At 34.6% G+C, this 16,576-nt stretch overlaps 1 protein-coding gene across 2 annotated transcripts in view; it reads right to left on the bottom strand.

Annotated features, from left to right (window-relative positions):
- Nucleotides 1-16,500, bottom strand: part of LRRIQ3 (leucine rich repeats and IQ motif containing 3) — a 176,255-nt gene extending 159,755 nt beyond the window's left edge. Inside the window, exons 1-3 of one of the 2 annotated variants that reach the window (XR_010730132.1) lie at nucleotides 16,359-16,500; nucleotides 15,102-15,160; nucleotides 11,246-11,326 (exon numbers count right to left, since the gene is read on the bottom strand). Coding sequence is in view for 1 of the 2 variants with exons in the window: in XM_066264975.1 (XP_066121072.1) it covers nucleotides 11,003-11,326; nucleotides 15,102-15,350 (573 nt within the window). In the remaining variant the exon portion in view is untranslated. Of the gene's footprint in view, nucleotides 1-11,002; nucleotides 11,327-15,101; nucleotides 15,351-16,358 lie in introns of those variants that run through there. The other variant, XM_066264975.1, reaches the window with a different exon arrangement.
- Between the last annotated feature and the right edge of the window lie 76 nt (nucleotides 16,501-16,576).

The following is a 16,576-nucleotide window of genomic DNA, read 5'->3' as shown; positions in this document are numbered from 1 at the left end:
CCAAAATTTATAAAGAACTTGTAAAACTCAACACCAGGAAGATAAAGAATACAATCAAAAAATGGGCAAAACAGCCTGACCAGGCAGTTGCGCAGTGGATAGTGTCGGACTGGGATGTGGAAAACCCAGGTTGGAGACCCTGAGGTCGCCAGCTTGAGTGTGGCCTCATCTGGTTTGAGCAAAGCTCACCAGCTTAGACCCAAGGTCGCTGGCTCAAGCAAGGGGTTACTTGGTCTGCTGTAGCCCCACGGTCAAGGCACATATGAGAAAGCAATCAGTGAACAACTAAGGTGTTGCAACGATAAACTAATGATTGATGCTTCTCATCTCTCTGAATTCCTGTCTGTCTGTCCCTATCTGTTCCTTTCTCTGACTCTCTCTCTGTCTCTGTAAAAAAAAAAAAATGGGCAAAAGAAATGAATAGACACTTCTCCAAAGAGGACATAAAGATGGCCAAAAGGCATATGAAAAAATGCTCAGCATCACTAATCATTAGAGAAATGCAAATTAAAACCACAATGAGATATCACCTCACACGTTAGAATGGCGCTCATCAACAAAACCAACATAATAAGTGCTAGTGAGGATGTACTGCTGTTGGGGATGCAAACTGGTACCGTCACTGTGGAAAACAGTATGGAGATTCCTCAAAAAATTAAAAATGGAACTTCCTTTTGACCCAGCCATCCCAATTTTAGGAATATATCCCAAGAACACCACATCAATGATTTAAAAGGAGAAATGCACCCCCATGTTTATAGAAGCATTGTTTACAATAGCCAAGATCTGGAAACAGCCCAAGTGTCTGTCAGTGGATGAGTGAATTAAAAATCAGTGGTACATATACACAATGGAATACTATAGGGCCATGAAAAAAGGGATATATTACTTTTTACGACAACATGGATGGACTTGGAAACTATTATGTTAAGTGAAATAAGCCAGGCAGAGAAAGAAAAATATCATATGACCTCACTCATTTGAGGAATCTGACGAACAATATGAACTGAGCAACAGAATAGAGACAGAGGTGGGATCAAAGGATCCAGAAGGAAAGCAGACAGAGGAAAGAAGATGATAGGATGGGATGATAGGATGGAATGAGAGCAGAAAAGCAAAACCTGGAGCAAAGGGGGGGAGGGCATTATAGGGAGGGGACAAGGTGGATGTACTGGAGAACATGGAGGAGGGAAGGATGTATTCGGGGGACACTAGAATCTATATAAACACAATAATTTAAAATATATTTCATGTTAACAAAAACAAACAAACAAACAAAACTTTTAATTGTATTTAAATTGTCTTAGTTGGCTTTCTTTAATATTCCTCCATAAGCAGAAATATGTCATTATCTTGTTATTTATAAGAGGTAAATAAAGTCCAAGTTACTCATCATTCATCTATAAACTCCCAATTGGGAGGTGTGCTCCTTGTTTCTACTGGGTGAGGATGAGAGTTTCAACTCATATGTGATCTTCACTGACAATGTTATGGGGTGGCCTTATTAAATCCAGGCAATGGTAAAAGCCTGATCTCCATTAGGCCTCCTGTGACACCATTCCAGTGAATTTTGAGTTGCCTTATTAGAGCCTCACAAGATAGCAGTCTAGGTTTCCCACTCTCTATGGCTATGCTGCACAGGTGAAGGTGGAACCACAATTTCTTCTATAGTTTTGACTGGAGTAGAGTGATTATTATCTAAAAGTTATCTGTCTTACTAAACTGAACATTTTTTTCCCTTTAGGATAGAGAGAGAAGGCTTCTGTTAGTATTTTTAGTATTTTGTTTGTTTGCACACATTGACTTTTCTGGGCTACTGGCTTCTTAAGCTTCAATTTTAGTGTGTGTGTGTGTGTGTGTGTGTGTATATATATATATATGCCATATATATATATATGTGTGTGTGTGTGTATATATATATATATATATATATATATATATATATATATGCCAAAGAGGCAACTTACTTCACTACTATATAATTCCTCAGGTTCTAATTGTCCTAGCCAAACAGCCTCTGCTTTTTCCCATTCACAGTCTTTTTTAGGTCTGTTTTGTATATAAAGTCCAAGAAGCTATATAATTTATGTAACATAGTAATTTCATAATGCATATAATGTTACAGAAATTGAGTTGTAAATTGTGAGAGGTGCATCCACTCTATCGTCCCAGAAGTGGAACCCTGTATCCATATTTAACAAAACAATTTACTGAGACAAAGATTTTATGTTCCCCCACAATTAAAATATTTTCTATCTATTTAGTTTCATATTTCCAAATATATTTGTCATATGTATTTGTATAATACCATTTTGTATATTAATGTGCAAAAAAAACTTTATTGTAGCAGTTATATTTATATCCCTTGAAAGAGAACATATTAATGCCACTTAATGATTTGTTTGCAGAAGTCTACATAAAGTCTAATGTAAAAAGTCCTTTGCTAGGAAGTGAAGGCAAAGATAAATGAATGGGACTACATCAGACTAAGAAGCTTTTGCACAGCAAGAGTAACTGACAAAAAAAAAACAAAAAACAGACAACCAAGTAAATGACATTTTCAAACACAACACATATAAGGGCCTAATATCCAAAATATACAAAGAACTCATAAAACTCAACAACAAACAAGCAAACAATTCAATAAAAAATGGGAAGAGGACATGAACAGACACTTCTCCCAGGAAGAAATACAAATGGCCAACAGATATATGAAAAGATGCTCATCTTCATTAGCTATTAGAGAAATGCAAATCAAAACTAATAAGATACCACCTCACACCTGTTAGATTAGCTATTATCAACAAGATAGGTAATAACAGGTGTTGGAGAGGCTGTGGAGAAAAAGGAACCACTGTTAGTGGGAATGTAAAGTAGTACAACCATTATGGAAGAAAGTATGGTGGTTTCTCAAAAAATTTAAAATAGAACTACCGTATGACCCAGCAATCCCTCCACTGGGTATATAACTCTACAACTCAAAAACACTGGTAAGTAAAGACACATGGCCCATGTTCATTGCAGCATTGTTCACAGTAGCCAAGACATGGAAACAACCAAAAAGCCCTTCAATAGATGACTGGATAAAGAAATAGTGGTACATATATTCTATGGAATACTACTCAGCCATAAAAAATGATGACATCGGATCATTTACAGCAACATGGATGGACCTTGATAACATTATACTGAGTGAAATAAGTAAATCAGAAAAAACTGAGAACTATATGATTTCATATATAGGTGGAACATAAAAATGAAACTCGGGGCCATGGACAAGAGTGTGGTGGTTATGGGGCAGGGGGCAAGGGAGAAGAGGGAGGAGGTGGGGGAAGGAAGGGGCACAAAAAAACCAGGTAGAAGGTGATAGATGACAATTTGGCTTTGGGTGATGGGTATACAACATATTCAAATGTCTAAATAACCTCGAGATGTTTTCTCTGAATCTATGTACCTCAATTAATCAGTGTCACCCCATTAAAATTAATAATAAAGGGAAAAAAGTCTTTTGCTTTATTCAACTTAATAATACTGTATTTACTTAGCACTTTTTCATTTTTCTGTATTTCAGTTTTTGAACTTGATCATGCTAATAAACATTTTTATTTTGGGTTTTTATACCTGTTTATAATTTATTTACATTTATTTATAGTTCAATAATATTCATAAATGTACCTATATTGTGAATTTTTATAAATATAGTTTTACTTTTCACATTTTATCAATATATGACCTTTCATATTTTATACAGGCTATATATTTTTTATCTTTATTTTTTGGAAACTAAAAACATTTAAAATTTTACAAACATTAATCTATATCACTATTATTTCAAGCATTAAGTTTTTTTAAAGAATGTATTTGTTAATTACATATTGTATGTAAGCATTTTTATTTTCCTTTTGACACAATGGAATAAAGAACAAAATGTTTGAACTAAAAACTTCTTAAAATATCAGTGCTGTACTGCATTTTTCATTTATTTTTCACTGTTAAACAGAAAGTACTAACTGTCTTCCAAAAATCTATCTTTCCTTCTTCCTTATTAACAGAATGTTGGTTTTGTTTAACAAGTAAATGTGCCATTAAAAATATGCATCAAGCCTGACCTGTGGTGGTGCAGTGGATAAAGCGTCGACCTGGAAATGCTGAGGTCGCCGGTTCGAAACCCTGGGCTTGCCTGGTCAAGGCACATATGGGAGTTGATGCTTCCAGCTCCTCCCCACCTTCTCTCTTTCTGTCTCTCTCTCTGTCTCTCTCTCTTCCTTTCTCTCTCCTCTCTAAAATGAATAAAATTAAAAAATTAAAAAAAAATTAAAAAACAAACAAACAAACAAAAAAACAAACAACTGTTATTCCCAAATACACAGGAAAATATTTGGGTGAAAAATATGCATCAAGCCTGACCAGGTGGTGGCACAGTGGATAGAGCATCGGACTGGGATGCTGAGGACCCAGGTTCGAGACCCTGAGGTCGCCAACTTGAATGTGGGCTCATCTGGTTTGAGCAAAGCTCACTAGCTTGGACCCAAGGTTGCTGGCTCGAGCAAGGGGTTACTTGGTCTGCTGAAGGCCTGTGGTCAAGGCACATATGAGAAAGCAATCAGTGAACAACTAAGGTCTTGCAATGTGCAGCGAAAAATAATGATTGATGCTTCCCATCTCTCCGTTCCTGTCTGTCTGTCCCTGTCTATCCTTCTCTCTGACTCTCTCCGTCTCTGTAAAAAAAAAAAAAATGCATCATACTAGATTCCCTTTTATCTAGTGGTAGCCTTGTGATCTAGTTTGGTGATAGAAGTCTCTCAGGTGGCTTTGCCTTTTGTTCCTATCAAAGAGATCATTCCCATCTTAAACATTTTTATTTATACATAATAAAATTATTTATACATCTATTATCCTTCTATTATATGCTATTAGATAACTAAGCACTTCAAATTTCTAGTTACTTTGATTTCATATAGTGAAGAGCCTGTGTTTTTCCTTTTCTTCAAAATATATTTTCCAACTAGACCCCAAAAAACAAAGGCCTGTATATCATTAAATACCTCAGTGAAGAATTAATGGGATCTTTCTAGATAATTTTATTGTTAAAATCAGCACAAGTTTAAATCAGACTATGAATTTGTTTCTTTTATAGTGAACATAGACTTCTTTAATTTCTACATCTATACCTTCCAGATAATGAACAATAATACATATTGAAAGTATTACATGAACTATTATAAGGTTCACAAATATTTTCAGTTTTCATAATATTCTTGTTAATAACAAATGCAATGACTAAATAAAAATAGATCCTCATAGACTGCTGTGTATTCCTTCTTAAGTGTTTTTTATATTTCTACAAACTAAACAAAAATCTTTCAATAGTCAAAGGATAACCTTATGAGAAGAATATTGCTTATAAGCAAAAGTAATGAATGGAAATGCATAGGTAAACTGAAAACTGTTATTCAAAGATTTCTTTAACTCTCTATAACTCATACAAATTCTGCCAGAATTTGGTATACCTATATTACTTCAAGGTTTACTCTGTTTTTTAGGCCTTTCCTTCAAATTTTGTACACAATTATTTTTTATTCAATCATTGCTTCTATTTCTGTTTTCAATTTTTTTTTTTAATTCAGTGAGAGGAGGGGAGGCAGAGACAGACTCTCACATGTGCCCTGACAGGGATCCACCTGACAAGCCCACTAGGGGGCGATGCTCTGCCCATCTGGAATACTGTTTTGTTGTTCAGCAACCAAGCTCTTCTTAGCACCTGAGGCAGAGGCCATGGAGCCATCCTCAGTGCCTTGGGCCAACTCACTCCAATTGAGCCATGGCTTGCAAGAGGGGAAGAGACAGAGAAAGAGAGGTGAGAGGGGGAGGGGTTCAGAAGAAGATGGGTGCTTCTCCTGTGTGCCCTGACCGGGAATCAAACCTAGGACATCCACACATCAGGCCAACACTCTACCACTGAGCCAACAGGCCAAGGCTCAATTTTTTTTAATTAAAATTTATTTCCTTCAATTTAAAAATATGTTGAAATTAGTATCATCTCACATAAAGTGATCTGTTAATTCAATTTTCTACAGAGACCATTGTCTCTCCTTTATCAAATATTTTCTCAGAAAAAAGGTTCTATATTTGGCATTATAATTTTATATTCATCCCTGCAAGTTATTGAAATTCAAAAATGCAATAACCTTGTCACCATCTAAAAGCCTTTCAAAATAGTTTTATATCAGTGCTATTTTCCTTAACCATATACAACATTCTTCTCATTTTTAAATCAGTCTTTTCATTTAACTTAAGTGATAATAAAGTATGTCTCTGTTTTTCCTTCTATCTCCTGGGATCAGAACTCTTTCATCCTTATTGGATCCACTGTGTTCTACCCAAAAAATTGAGACTGTGCCCTGAGGCTTTGTCCTTAGCTTTCAGCCTTTATTTCCTTTATCTTTTCCTGTTATAGCTCAGTCTCAATTATGACCTCAAGCAAACAACTACTGGATTGACATCTTAGACTTCTTAGACTTAGAACATTATTTCTGAATGTTAGTCCTTCCTTTCCAATGGCTGGTGATATGTCTACATCAATATCCTGCCTCAACTAAATATGATAGATCTTAACTTTCTACTGAAACCATTTTAATGCCACCATTTCTGCCTGACTAGTGGTGGCACAGTGTATAGTGCATTGACTTGGGACACTGAGGTCCCAGGTTCAAAACCCTGAAGTCTCAGGCTTGAGCACATGCTCACCAACTTGAACACAGGGTCACCAGATTAAGCATGGGATCTTCAACATGATTTCATCATTACTGGCTTGAAGCCCATGGTTACTGGCTTAAGGCCAAGGTCACTAGCTTGAGCAAGGAGTCACTGGCTTGGCTTGAGCCTCCAGGTCAAGGCATGTATGAGAAGTGATCAATGAAGAACTAAAGTGACGCAACTATGAGTTTATGATTCTCATCTCTCTCCTTTCTTTTCTCTTTCTTGCTCACTAATTAAAATAAAATAAAAGCAAAGCAAACATTTCTGTTAACTAGGTTATTTTTTGTCCCAGTTATTCAAGCTCAAAATACTACAGGACTATTTCCTTACTACTTATTCTTCCCCGTTTATACTTAATCTGTTAAAAAGAATCCTGTCAAATCTTTGCACTCTCTACCATTTGTGAAGATTGTAGTACTACAAAACCAAAACAGCCTTGAAATCTGACACTGGGTAAGTTCCTAAAACTTACCATATTTTGTTTTCATCTGTGAAGTAAGAGTAATACCTTTACAAGTCAAAGAATATAACAAAGAATAAATATTTTTCAGAAAGTCCTTCCCCATTCACCCTAGCTAAACTAGTGCAGCTCTCAACCCCTTTCCTTCTCTGTTAACATTTTATTTAGAAATTAACATTATCTGGCATTTTATGGTTGTTTTATTTTGGGGTGGAGGTGTGAGGAATTTGCCTTACACATTTATTTCCTGTATCTTTCCATTAAACTTTACGAAAGCAGAACCTTTGTCAGTATTACTTACTACTGAGTCCAGAATAATCCCGCTCCCATAATAGGGGCTCAGTACAAATTTGGTGAAGAAATGAATGGATGAAATGTATAAAGTGCTTACCACAATGGTTTTTACTGAGTATCCTCTACACTGTCTTCTTTCTTCTTTGCCACTTGTTGTCTACATCAACCCTAATCACATCATTTCTGGCCTAGAGTAATTGATTTCTCTGCCCTCATCTGTCCCTTAACCCTATTAATCTGCTAGCAAAATACTGTATTAATCTTTATAAAACTGTGTCAATACTATTTATTCATAGAGGCCAACTATGATGGAATCCTTCTAATTTTCCTACTCAAATAACTTTAATAGATTTTAACTGCATGCATTAAGAATTCTAAACTCCTTGGTATGTCATTCAAGGTTCTTTTCAATACTCTCCATTCAACTTTCTGTTAATTCCTTAAATGAACATCAAATATTTTGACTGTCCTTTAAAAGATCATGTATGTTCCTAAATTTGACTATACCATATGATACAACTAGAATTTCTAGATGAAATTCTTCATAATAGGGTCCAGGTTAAGACACCCAGATAAATATTCTTTGTTTTTTATTTCTCTAATTTTTAAAACTATTATTACAAAATAATTAATATACTTACATATTTAAATATAAAGAATCATATATAATTATAAAAGTCTTCCAACTTCCTAATCTACAGCCTTCCCATCCCTAATCACTGTTTATTGTTTATATAACCTTTCAGATGTGATCACCACTGTTCAAATGATTTTCTATTCTTCATCAATTTTCAATGCATTTATATGCAGATTTATATCTATTTAGAAAACATTATAAACACTCTTTTGCAAAATACTTTTTACTTCCTCTACTTTGTGCCTGACTTTTTCTAACACCTGAAGAGTTAGCCTTCTTCTTTGAACTCATACATATGTATTTGTTCTAATATTCATGTCATGATATATTTTTCTTATATTTTTATCTATCCATTTAAGTATCATGTAACCTCTAACTATATAGAGTTTCCCAATAACTCTTTCAACACTTAAAAATCAGCATAAAATGATGATATGAACAGGTCTAAGTCACCAGGTCTAAATTAATTGTTTAAGAATTGAATAGTATTATACTCTTCATTAATAATCTAAGTTGTTCTTTATAGCATTGAGAAAATAAACTATTTCCCAATGCATTCATTCAAATATAAAAAACTTGAAAAAATTAAAGATGCACTTTCAATTGAAAACAAATATTTTGAATTAAAACAAATCCAGAACTAATAAATGAGAATAAGAATTTAGCAGGATATATGATTAAATGAAAATATCAATTGTATTTATATATATTAGCAACAAGTAATCCAAATATAAAATTAAATAAATGGCTCCATTCTCAAATCAAATACAAAAACGTTTTAACAAAGTAAGTGCAACACTTGTACAATGCAAACTACAAAGCATTGTTCAGAGAATTAAAGAATATCTAAATAAACTGAGATACAGTTCACATTCATAAATGAGAATACTCACTATTGTAAAAATGGCAATTCTCCACAAATTGATCTATACATTTTATAGAACCTTTATTACTATCATAGCAGGGATCATTGTCAAAATTGACAAGCTGATCCTAAAATTCACTTGTAAATGCAAAGATCCCTGAATAGCCAAAGCAATATTGAAAAAAAATGGCAAATTTTGAGGATTCATACTTCCCTATTTCAAAAGTTAACTACAGTTATGAGGACTGTGTGGTAATGTCTTAAGAATAAATATATACACTACTGGACTATAACTGAAAGTCCAGAAATAGACCCTTACATTTATGGCCAATTTATTTTTTTTATTTTAATTATTTATTTTAGAGGGGGAGAGAGAGAGAGAGAGAGAGAGAGAGAGAGAGAAGCAGGAAGCATCAACTCCCATATGTGCCTTGACCAGGCAAGTGCAGGGTTTCGAACCGGCAACCTCAGCATCCCAGGTCGACGCTTTGTCCACTGTGTCACCACAGGTCAGGTTATGGCCAATTTATCTTTGACAGATATCAAAACAATTCACTGGGGAAAGAATAATCTTTTCAACAAATGAACTGGTATAATTGAATATCAACATGTAAAAATAAACTTCTTACCTCACATACTACATAAAAATTCAAGATAAAACATAAATCTAATTTTAGTAAATATAATTATTAAACTTCTAGACGAAAAAAATTGTGACTAGAATTAGAGTTCTTAGATAAAACACCAAAAAAATATACATAAAAAATGCATAATATTGAACCTCATAAAACTCAAATCTTTTCTGCTTTAAAAGAGACCACTAAGAAAATGAAAAGACAAGCTACAGGATGGAGAAAATATTTTTGATTCATATATTTGATAAAGGACTTACATGCAGATATCTTCTCTTACCACTCACTAAGACAATCTACTTTAAAAATGAAGAAAAAAATTCTATAGACATTTCATCAAAGATACATGACTAGTTAATAAGCAGATTAAAAGATGCTTATCATCATTACACATTACAAAATGAAAATTAAATCACAAATGAAATACTACTTCACAATTATTAACATGTCTATAGCGAAAAAAACAGAAAATACTAAGAGTTTACAAACACATAAACTAGTACCCTCACAGACCAGTGGTACTACTGTTCTTAACAAATTAAACATAAAATTACCATACATCCCAGCAATTGCACTCCTGAGAATCTACCCCCCAAAAATGAAAACTTATATCTACATAAAGACATGCATGTAGGTGTTCAGAGTAACATTATTCACATTAGCAAAAAACTGGAATAATTCATGTCCATCAATTGGTGAATGGACAAAGAAAATACAAATATAGTATAATTGTATAATAAAAGATTACTCAGAAATCAAAAGGAACAAACTACAGACTCATGTTACAACATGAATGAGCTTCAAACACATCACACTAAGTAAAAGAGGATAGATGCAAAGACTATTTATTGTATGACTCCTTTATATTAATTTTTTATAAAAGCAAATTTATAGACAGAGACAGAAAACAGATCAATGTTACGTAGAACTAGGAGTTGGAATAGGGATTTACTGCGAATGGGAATGAAAGAAACTTTTGGAATGTTGGAAATTTCTAACATTGGATTTTGTAGATGGTTAAATAGCACTGTTAATTCATTTAAGTCATTGAATTATATATGTAAAGTAGGGGAATTTTATAGTATGTAAGCTATATATCCTTTAATCTTTTAAAACATAATGGAAACATATATATGTTTCTCTGCAATTTAGTAATTTTCTTCTCAACAATTTTTATGCAATAAACATAACAAACATTTTTATAAATTTCTATTATACATTACTAATGTATTCACTAGTATATATTATATAAATAATGCAAAATATTAGTTTTATGTAATTTAGATATGGACCATAGAAGCTAAAATTTTATTTCTATAAATTTAATTAAAACAAATCCTAATAAAACCATTTACCTTTTTCAAAGCAGGGCAGAAATTAAAGAAAAGCCGGTGGTTATATGTTTTGAATCTTTCAGGAAGATGCAAGTTCTGAATTATTTCTTCATCAGAAATCACATGATGATCCAATGCTCTGAGAGTCCATATACTGTTGACAAGAACATGTCTATATTCTTTTTTAAGGCTTACCGGGCAATCAAACATAGTGAGGGCAATGAGGCTTGGACAGGCAGATAACATGCATACATTCTTTAACTTGGCAAACCCATTGTCGTGAAGATAGAGAAGTTTTAGGTTCTTTAATCTACTCCAAAATTTGGCATCTGGTAGACTCTTTACCTAAAATATTATTAACAATTGTACTTTAAATACAAATACAAAATTTCTATTAATTGCATGAAAAATAAAATGTATTAAAATATTTTCTAAAACTGAGTATGTCCCCAAATGGAAAAATTCTAATTAGCATACAAAACCAGATTTCTTAATTCATCAAATGGTGACTAGTGTAAAAACATAATATATTATATTATGTTCCACATCTGGAACAACTTATCATTATTAGTGTAATTAAATGAATAAATACATATACTCCATTCTGTAAAAATTATTTTGCCATAGGCCAACTATTTAAACATCTTTAAAATACTTTCTTTATATACAGAATTAAAGAGTCAAGTCAAACAATGTGATAACACTACATAAATTAAAGATAAAAATCACATGATCCTCTCAATAGCAGCAGAAAAAAAAATCTGAAAAATTCTATATCCACTTCTGATAAAAACTCTAAAGTGAATATAGAAGAAACATACCACAACATAATAAAGCCATATATGATAAGCCCATAGTTAATCTCATACTCTATGTTGAAAAGTTGAAAACTTCTCTAATATCAGGAACAAGATAAGAATGTTCATTCTTGCCTCTTTTATTCAACATAGTTGCCAGAGCAACTAGGCCAAAAAAGGGAAAGGGAAAGGGAAAGGGAAAGGGAAAGGGAAAGGGAAAGGGAAAGGGAAGGAAAAGAAAAGAAAGAAAGAAAGAAAGAAAGAAAGAAAGAAAGAAAGAAAGAAAGAAAGAAAGAAAGAAAGAAAGAAAGAAAGAAAATGTATCCAAATTAGAAAGGAAGAAGTAAACCTATAACTATTTGCAGATGACATAATATTTACTCTACAGGAATAAACCTGAAAGACTCCACCAAAATACTGTTAGAACAATAAGTTGCAAAATATAAGAGAAATCTTACCTTTTGCAAATCCATGGATGGACCTTTAGAGCATTATGCTGAGTGAAATAAGCCAGTCAGAGAAAGACAAGTACCATATGATTTCACTTACATGTGGAATCTAATGAACAAAATGAACTAACAAGCAAAATAGAAACAGACTCATAGACAGCAGGCTGTGGGGCTGTCAGGAGTCAGGAGGATCTGGTGGGGAGAGGTGAAGGGAGTTAGGAAAAACAACAAAAATACCTCATGGGGCCCTGGCTGGTTTGTTCAGTGGTAGAGCATTGGCCTAGCGTGCAGGAGTCCCAGGTTCAATTCCCAGCCAGGGCACACAGGAGAAGCGCCCATCTGCTTCTCCACCCCTCCCCCTCTCCTTCCTCTCTGTCTCTCTCTTCCCCTCCTGCAGCCAAGGCTCCACTGAAGCAAGGTTGGCCAGGGCACTGAGAATGGCTTCATGGCTTCTGCCTCAGCAGCTAGAATGGCTCTGGTTGCAAAAGAACAACGCCCCAGATGGGTAGAGCATTGCCCCCTGGTGGGCATGCCAAGTGGATCTCAGTTGGGCGCATGCGGGAATCTGTCTGACTGCCTCCCCGTTTCCAACTTCAGAAAAATACAAAAAAAAAAAAAAAAAAAAAAGGTACCTCATCCACACGGACAACAATATAATTGCTAGGGGGAGGGGGAAGTGAAGGGGTTATAGGGAGAACATAAAGTGACAGAAAAAGACTTGACTTGGGGTGGTGAACATACAATATGTTCAGATGATGTGTTGTGAAATTGTGCACCTGAAACTGGTATAATTTTGTTAACCAGTGCCACCCCAATAAATTCAATAAAAAGAAAAAAATAAATAAAACTGATTAAAGAAGAAAATCAGTGTATAAACTTTCTTTTTGTATTTTCATACACTAATAAACTATCTAAAAGGATAATTAAGAAAATCCCATTTATAATTGCACCAAAAAAAGAAACAAAAAAGAATATTTTTAAACAAGATGGTAAACTACTTGCACACTGAAAACTGTAAGACAGCATGAAAAAAAATTGAAGACACAAATAAATGAAAATATATTCCATGTTCAAGGATTGGAATAATATTATTAAAAATATCCATGCTGCCTGACCAGGCAGTGGCGCAGTGGATAGAGTGTTGGACTGGGATGCAGAGGACCCAGGTTCGAGACCCGAAGGTCACTAGCTTGAGCGCGGGCTCATCTGGTTTGAGCAAAAGCTCACCAGCTTCAACCCAAGGTCGCTGGCTGAGCAAGGGGTTACTTGTCTGCTGAAGGCCCGTGGTCAAGGCACATATGAGAAAGCAATCAATGAACAACTAAGGTGTTGCAACACACAATGAAAAACTAATGATTGATGCTTCTCATTTCTCTGTTCCTGTCTGTCCCTGTCTATCCCTCTCTCTGACTCTCTCTCTGTCTCTGTAAAAAAAAAAATATATATATATATATATATATCCATGCTACCCAAAGCATTCTACAAATTCCATGTTAAGCCTTATTAAAAAAATTCCAGTGGCATTTTTCAGATAAAAAACAAACAATCCTAAAATTCAAATGAAATCTGAATAGGAAAAGAAATGTTTAGAGATAACAAAGCTGGATGCATGAAGAACATGCTCCCTGATTTCAAACTACATTACAAAGCTATATTAATCAAATAGTATGATACTGGCATAAAACCAGACACATAGTTCTATGGCCAATAAAGAGCTCAAAAATAAATGCTCAAATATATGGTCAAATGATTTGCAACAAAAAAGCTAAGAATATACAACAGGAAAAGAGCAGTCTTTTCAATAAATGATGTTGGAAAAATTGGACAGACAGATGCCGAAGAGTAAAACTGGACCACTATCATATACAAAAATTAACTTAACATGGATTGCAAACTTGAAGGTAAGATCTGGAACCATAAAAATCCTAGCATAAACAGAGGCAGTGAGCTTGTTAACGTCAGCCTTGGTGATGCGGGTGAGATATATATATATATATATATATTTTTTTTTTTTTTTTTAATCTGAAACCAAGAGAAAAGTCAACACAAGCAAAAATAAACAAGTGGGCCTACACAAATATTAAAAGCTTCTGCATAGCAAAGGAAACCATCACTAAAATGAAATGGCAACCAACCAAAAGGAAGAAAATATTTGCAAGCTATATATCTGATTTGTAATCATTGGTGATTAATGTTAAGTGTAATATTGTGATGATCATTTTATAATATGCTCAATTACTGCATAATTATATTGAACACCTGAAATTAAAATAATATAATATTATACATCAGTTATATGTTATTTTTTAAAAAAATTAAGCAGTCAATAAGATTTCTTAATCCAGACTATGATTTAAAGAAGTAAACTAAATCACAAAATCACAGTTTATTTATATATATTTTTTTTAAATGAGAGGAAGGGAGATGTAAAGACAGACCTGCATGCACCCCAACGGAGATCCAACCTGCAACCCCTGTCTGGGGCTGATGCTCTAATCAACTGAGGTATCCTCAGTGCCCTGGCCGGGGCTCACACCAATGGAGCCACTGGCTGTGGTAGGGGAGGATGAAGAGAAAGGGGAGAAAAAGGGAAAAAGAAGCAGATGGTTGTTCTCTTGAGTGCCCTGACTGGGGATCAAACCTGAGAGCTATATTGGGCCTATGCTCTATTCACTGAACTAACTGGCTAGGGTCTATATACTTTTAATTTAAATTTTTTGCTTACATTTGAAATGTTCTGTTTCTATACTTTATATTTTTATTCATTTTTAATATTTTATCTTTTATATAAGACTATCTGGGAGACATACTATAGATAGTGCTTATTAAATATAAATTGATTATACGAAAGTATCTGATATGGCTATTGCTTACCTGATTTCCATGAAGATCCAGTTTGACTAATTTTATACAATTTCGAAGTGGACTAATATCTGTAATAAAATTGTTTGAGAAGATGCATATTCTAAGAGAGACACAAGATTGCAAATTTTCCATAGATTTTAAATGAAGACCATTGAACTTCACAAAAACAAAATCTTTCTGATCTTGTATTACATTTTGATTATAGTGACTCCATTCTTTATGACTAATTAGCTCTTTTATGATAGTTCCATGAAACATCTAGAAAAAAAATGGTAAATTTCTTTCAAAAGTTTGCTCCAATGGAGCCTTGGCTGTGGGAGGGGAAGAGTGAGACAGAGAAGAAGGAGAGGGGAAGGGGTGGAGAAACAGATGGGCGCTTCTCCTGTGTGCCCTGGCCGGGAATGGAACCCGGGACTCCTGCACGCCAGGCCGACGCTCTACCACTGAGCCAACCGGCCAGGGCAGGGTCAAGTTTTTAGAAGAAAAAAGCTAAGTTCATGGCAAGAGCTTGCAGGACCTTGAATGACTGTTTCTGATAAAGACTTTAATGAAGACATGCTTCTAAAATAAATCAAACTGCATTGTGTGATAGAATGATTTCCGCATTAGGAATTCAAATACCTGCCAAAAATCTTCTCTCCTCTACTTGTTGTGAAACTTTTATTAAATTACTATTGTCTCTAATTCACAGCTTTCTTTATGTGTAAAGATGAAAAAATTTATCTATAAAGCCCATTATAAACTTAGTGTTTTACCAGAGAAATACTAATAAAGCTAAACTACCAAAAGTATATCTAATAATTAGGCTGATTTATTCCCAGGAATGTAACTGCAAGTTCTTGCTTAATCTACATCTAGAAAAGGATACCAGAGAATTAACCAAATGTTAAGGGCTTGGTTGCAGAATAGCACAAATTGAGGCCCTGGTTGCAGAATAAATTACAATTTCCAAAAGCCTATGAACTCAAAACTGAGAGGAACTTGCAAAGAACGGAAAAGAAGCCACAAATAAGGTTCCTGAAAAGAATACAGATTTTAAATGTTCAGGCTGTGTATCTGGACCTGGGTTTGGGGCAGAAGGCTTCAGATGACGACCAGAGGAGGAATTAACTGTCAAGAGGTTCATGAGAACTGCTCCTGGCTGAAACAAAGGAGTAAGAAAAGATAAATCGCCTTTCCAGACAAAGCTGGAAGCTAGGTTGTAGTTGTGCCTTCTCCATGGCGGGTCAGTTGTAGCAATTTTGTCCCTCAACCTGTCCCACTCACCGGGTCAACCGGGATGTCAGGTCCTAAGTTGAAAACAAGTGGCCAGACCCGGCACAGTCTGACAAACCGCTAGGTTGCCATCTGCTCTGGAAACCGTTGCTAAGGAAACAGGGGCAAGGGTCCAGGATCACCCCATCACGGTTTTCCCTGGGCAGGCCGAAGCACTTTGGGGGCGTGGCTACGTGAGAGACGCGCGTAAGGGGAGGGACAAAAGAGAA

This window comes from Saccopteryx bilineata, chromosome 3, assembly GCF_036850765.1.
Source record: "Saccopteryx bilineata isolate mSacBil1 chromosome 3, mSacBil1_pri_phased_curated, whole genome shotgun sequence".
Lineage (NCBI taxonomy): Eukaryota > Metazoa > Chordata > Mammalia > Chiroptera > Emballonuridae > Saccopteryx > Saccopteryx bilineata.
This window is presented reverse-complemented; position numbering and strand designations above follow the sequence as displayed.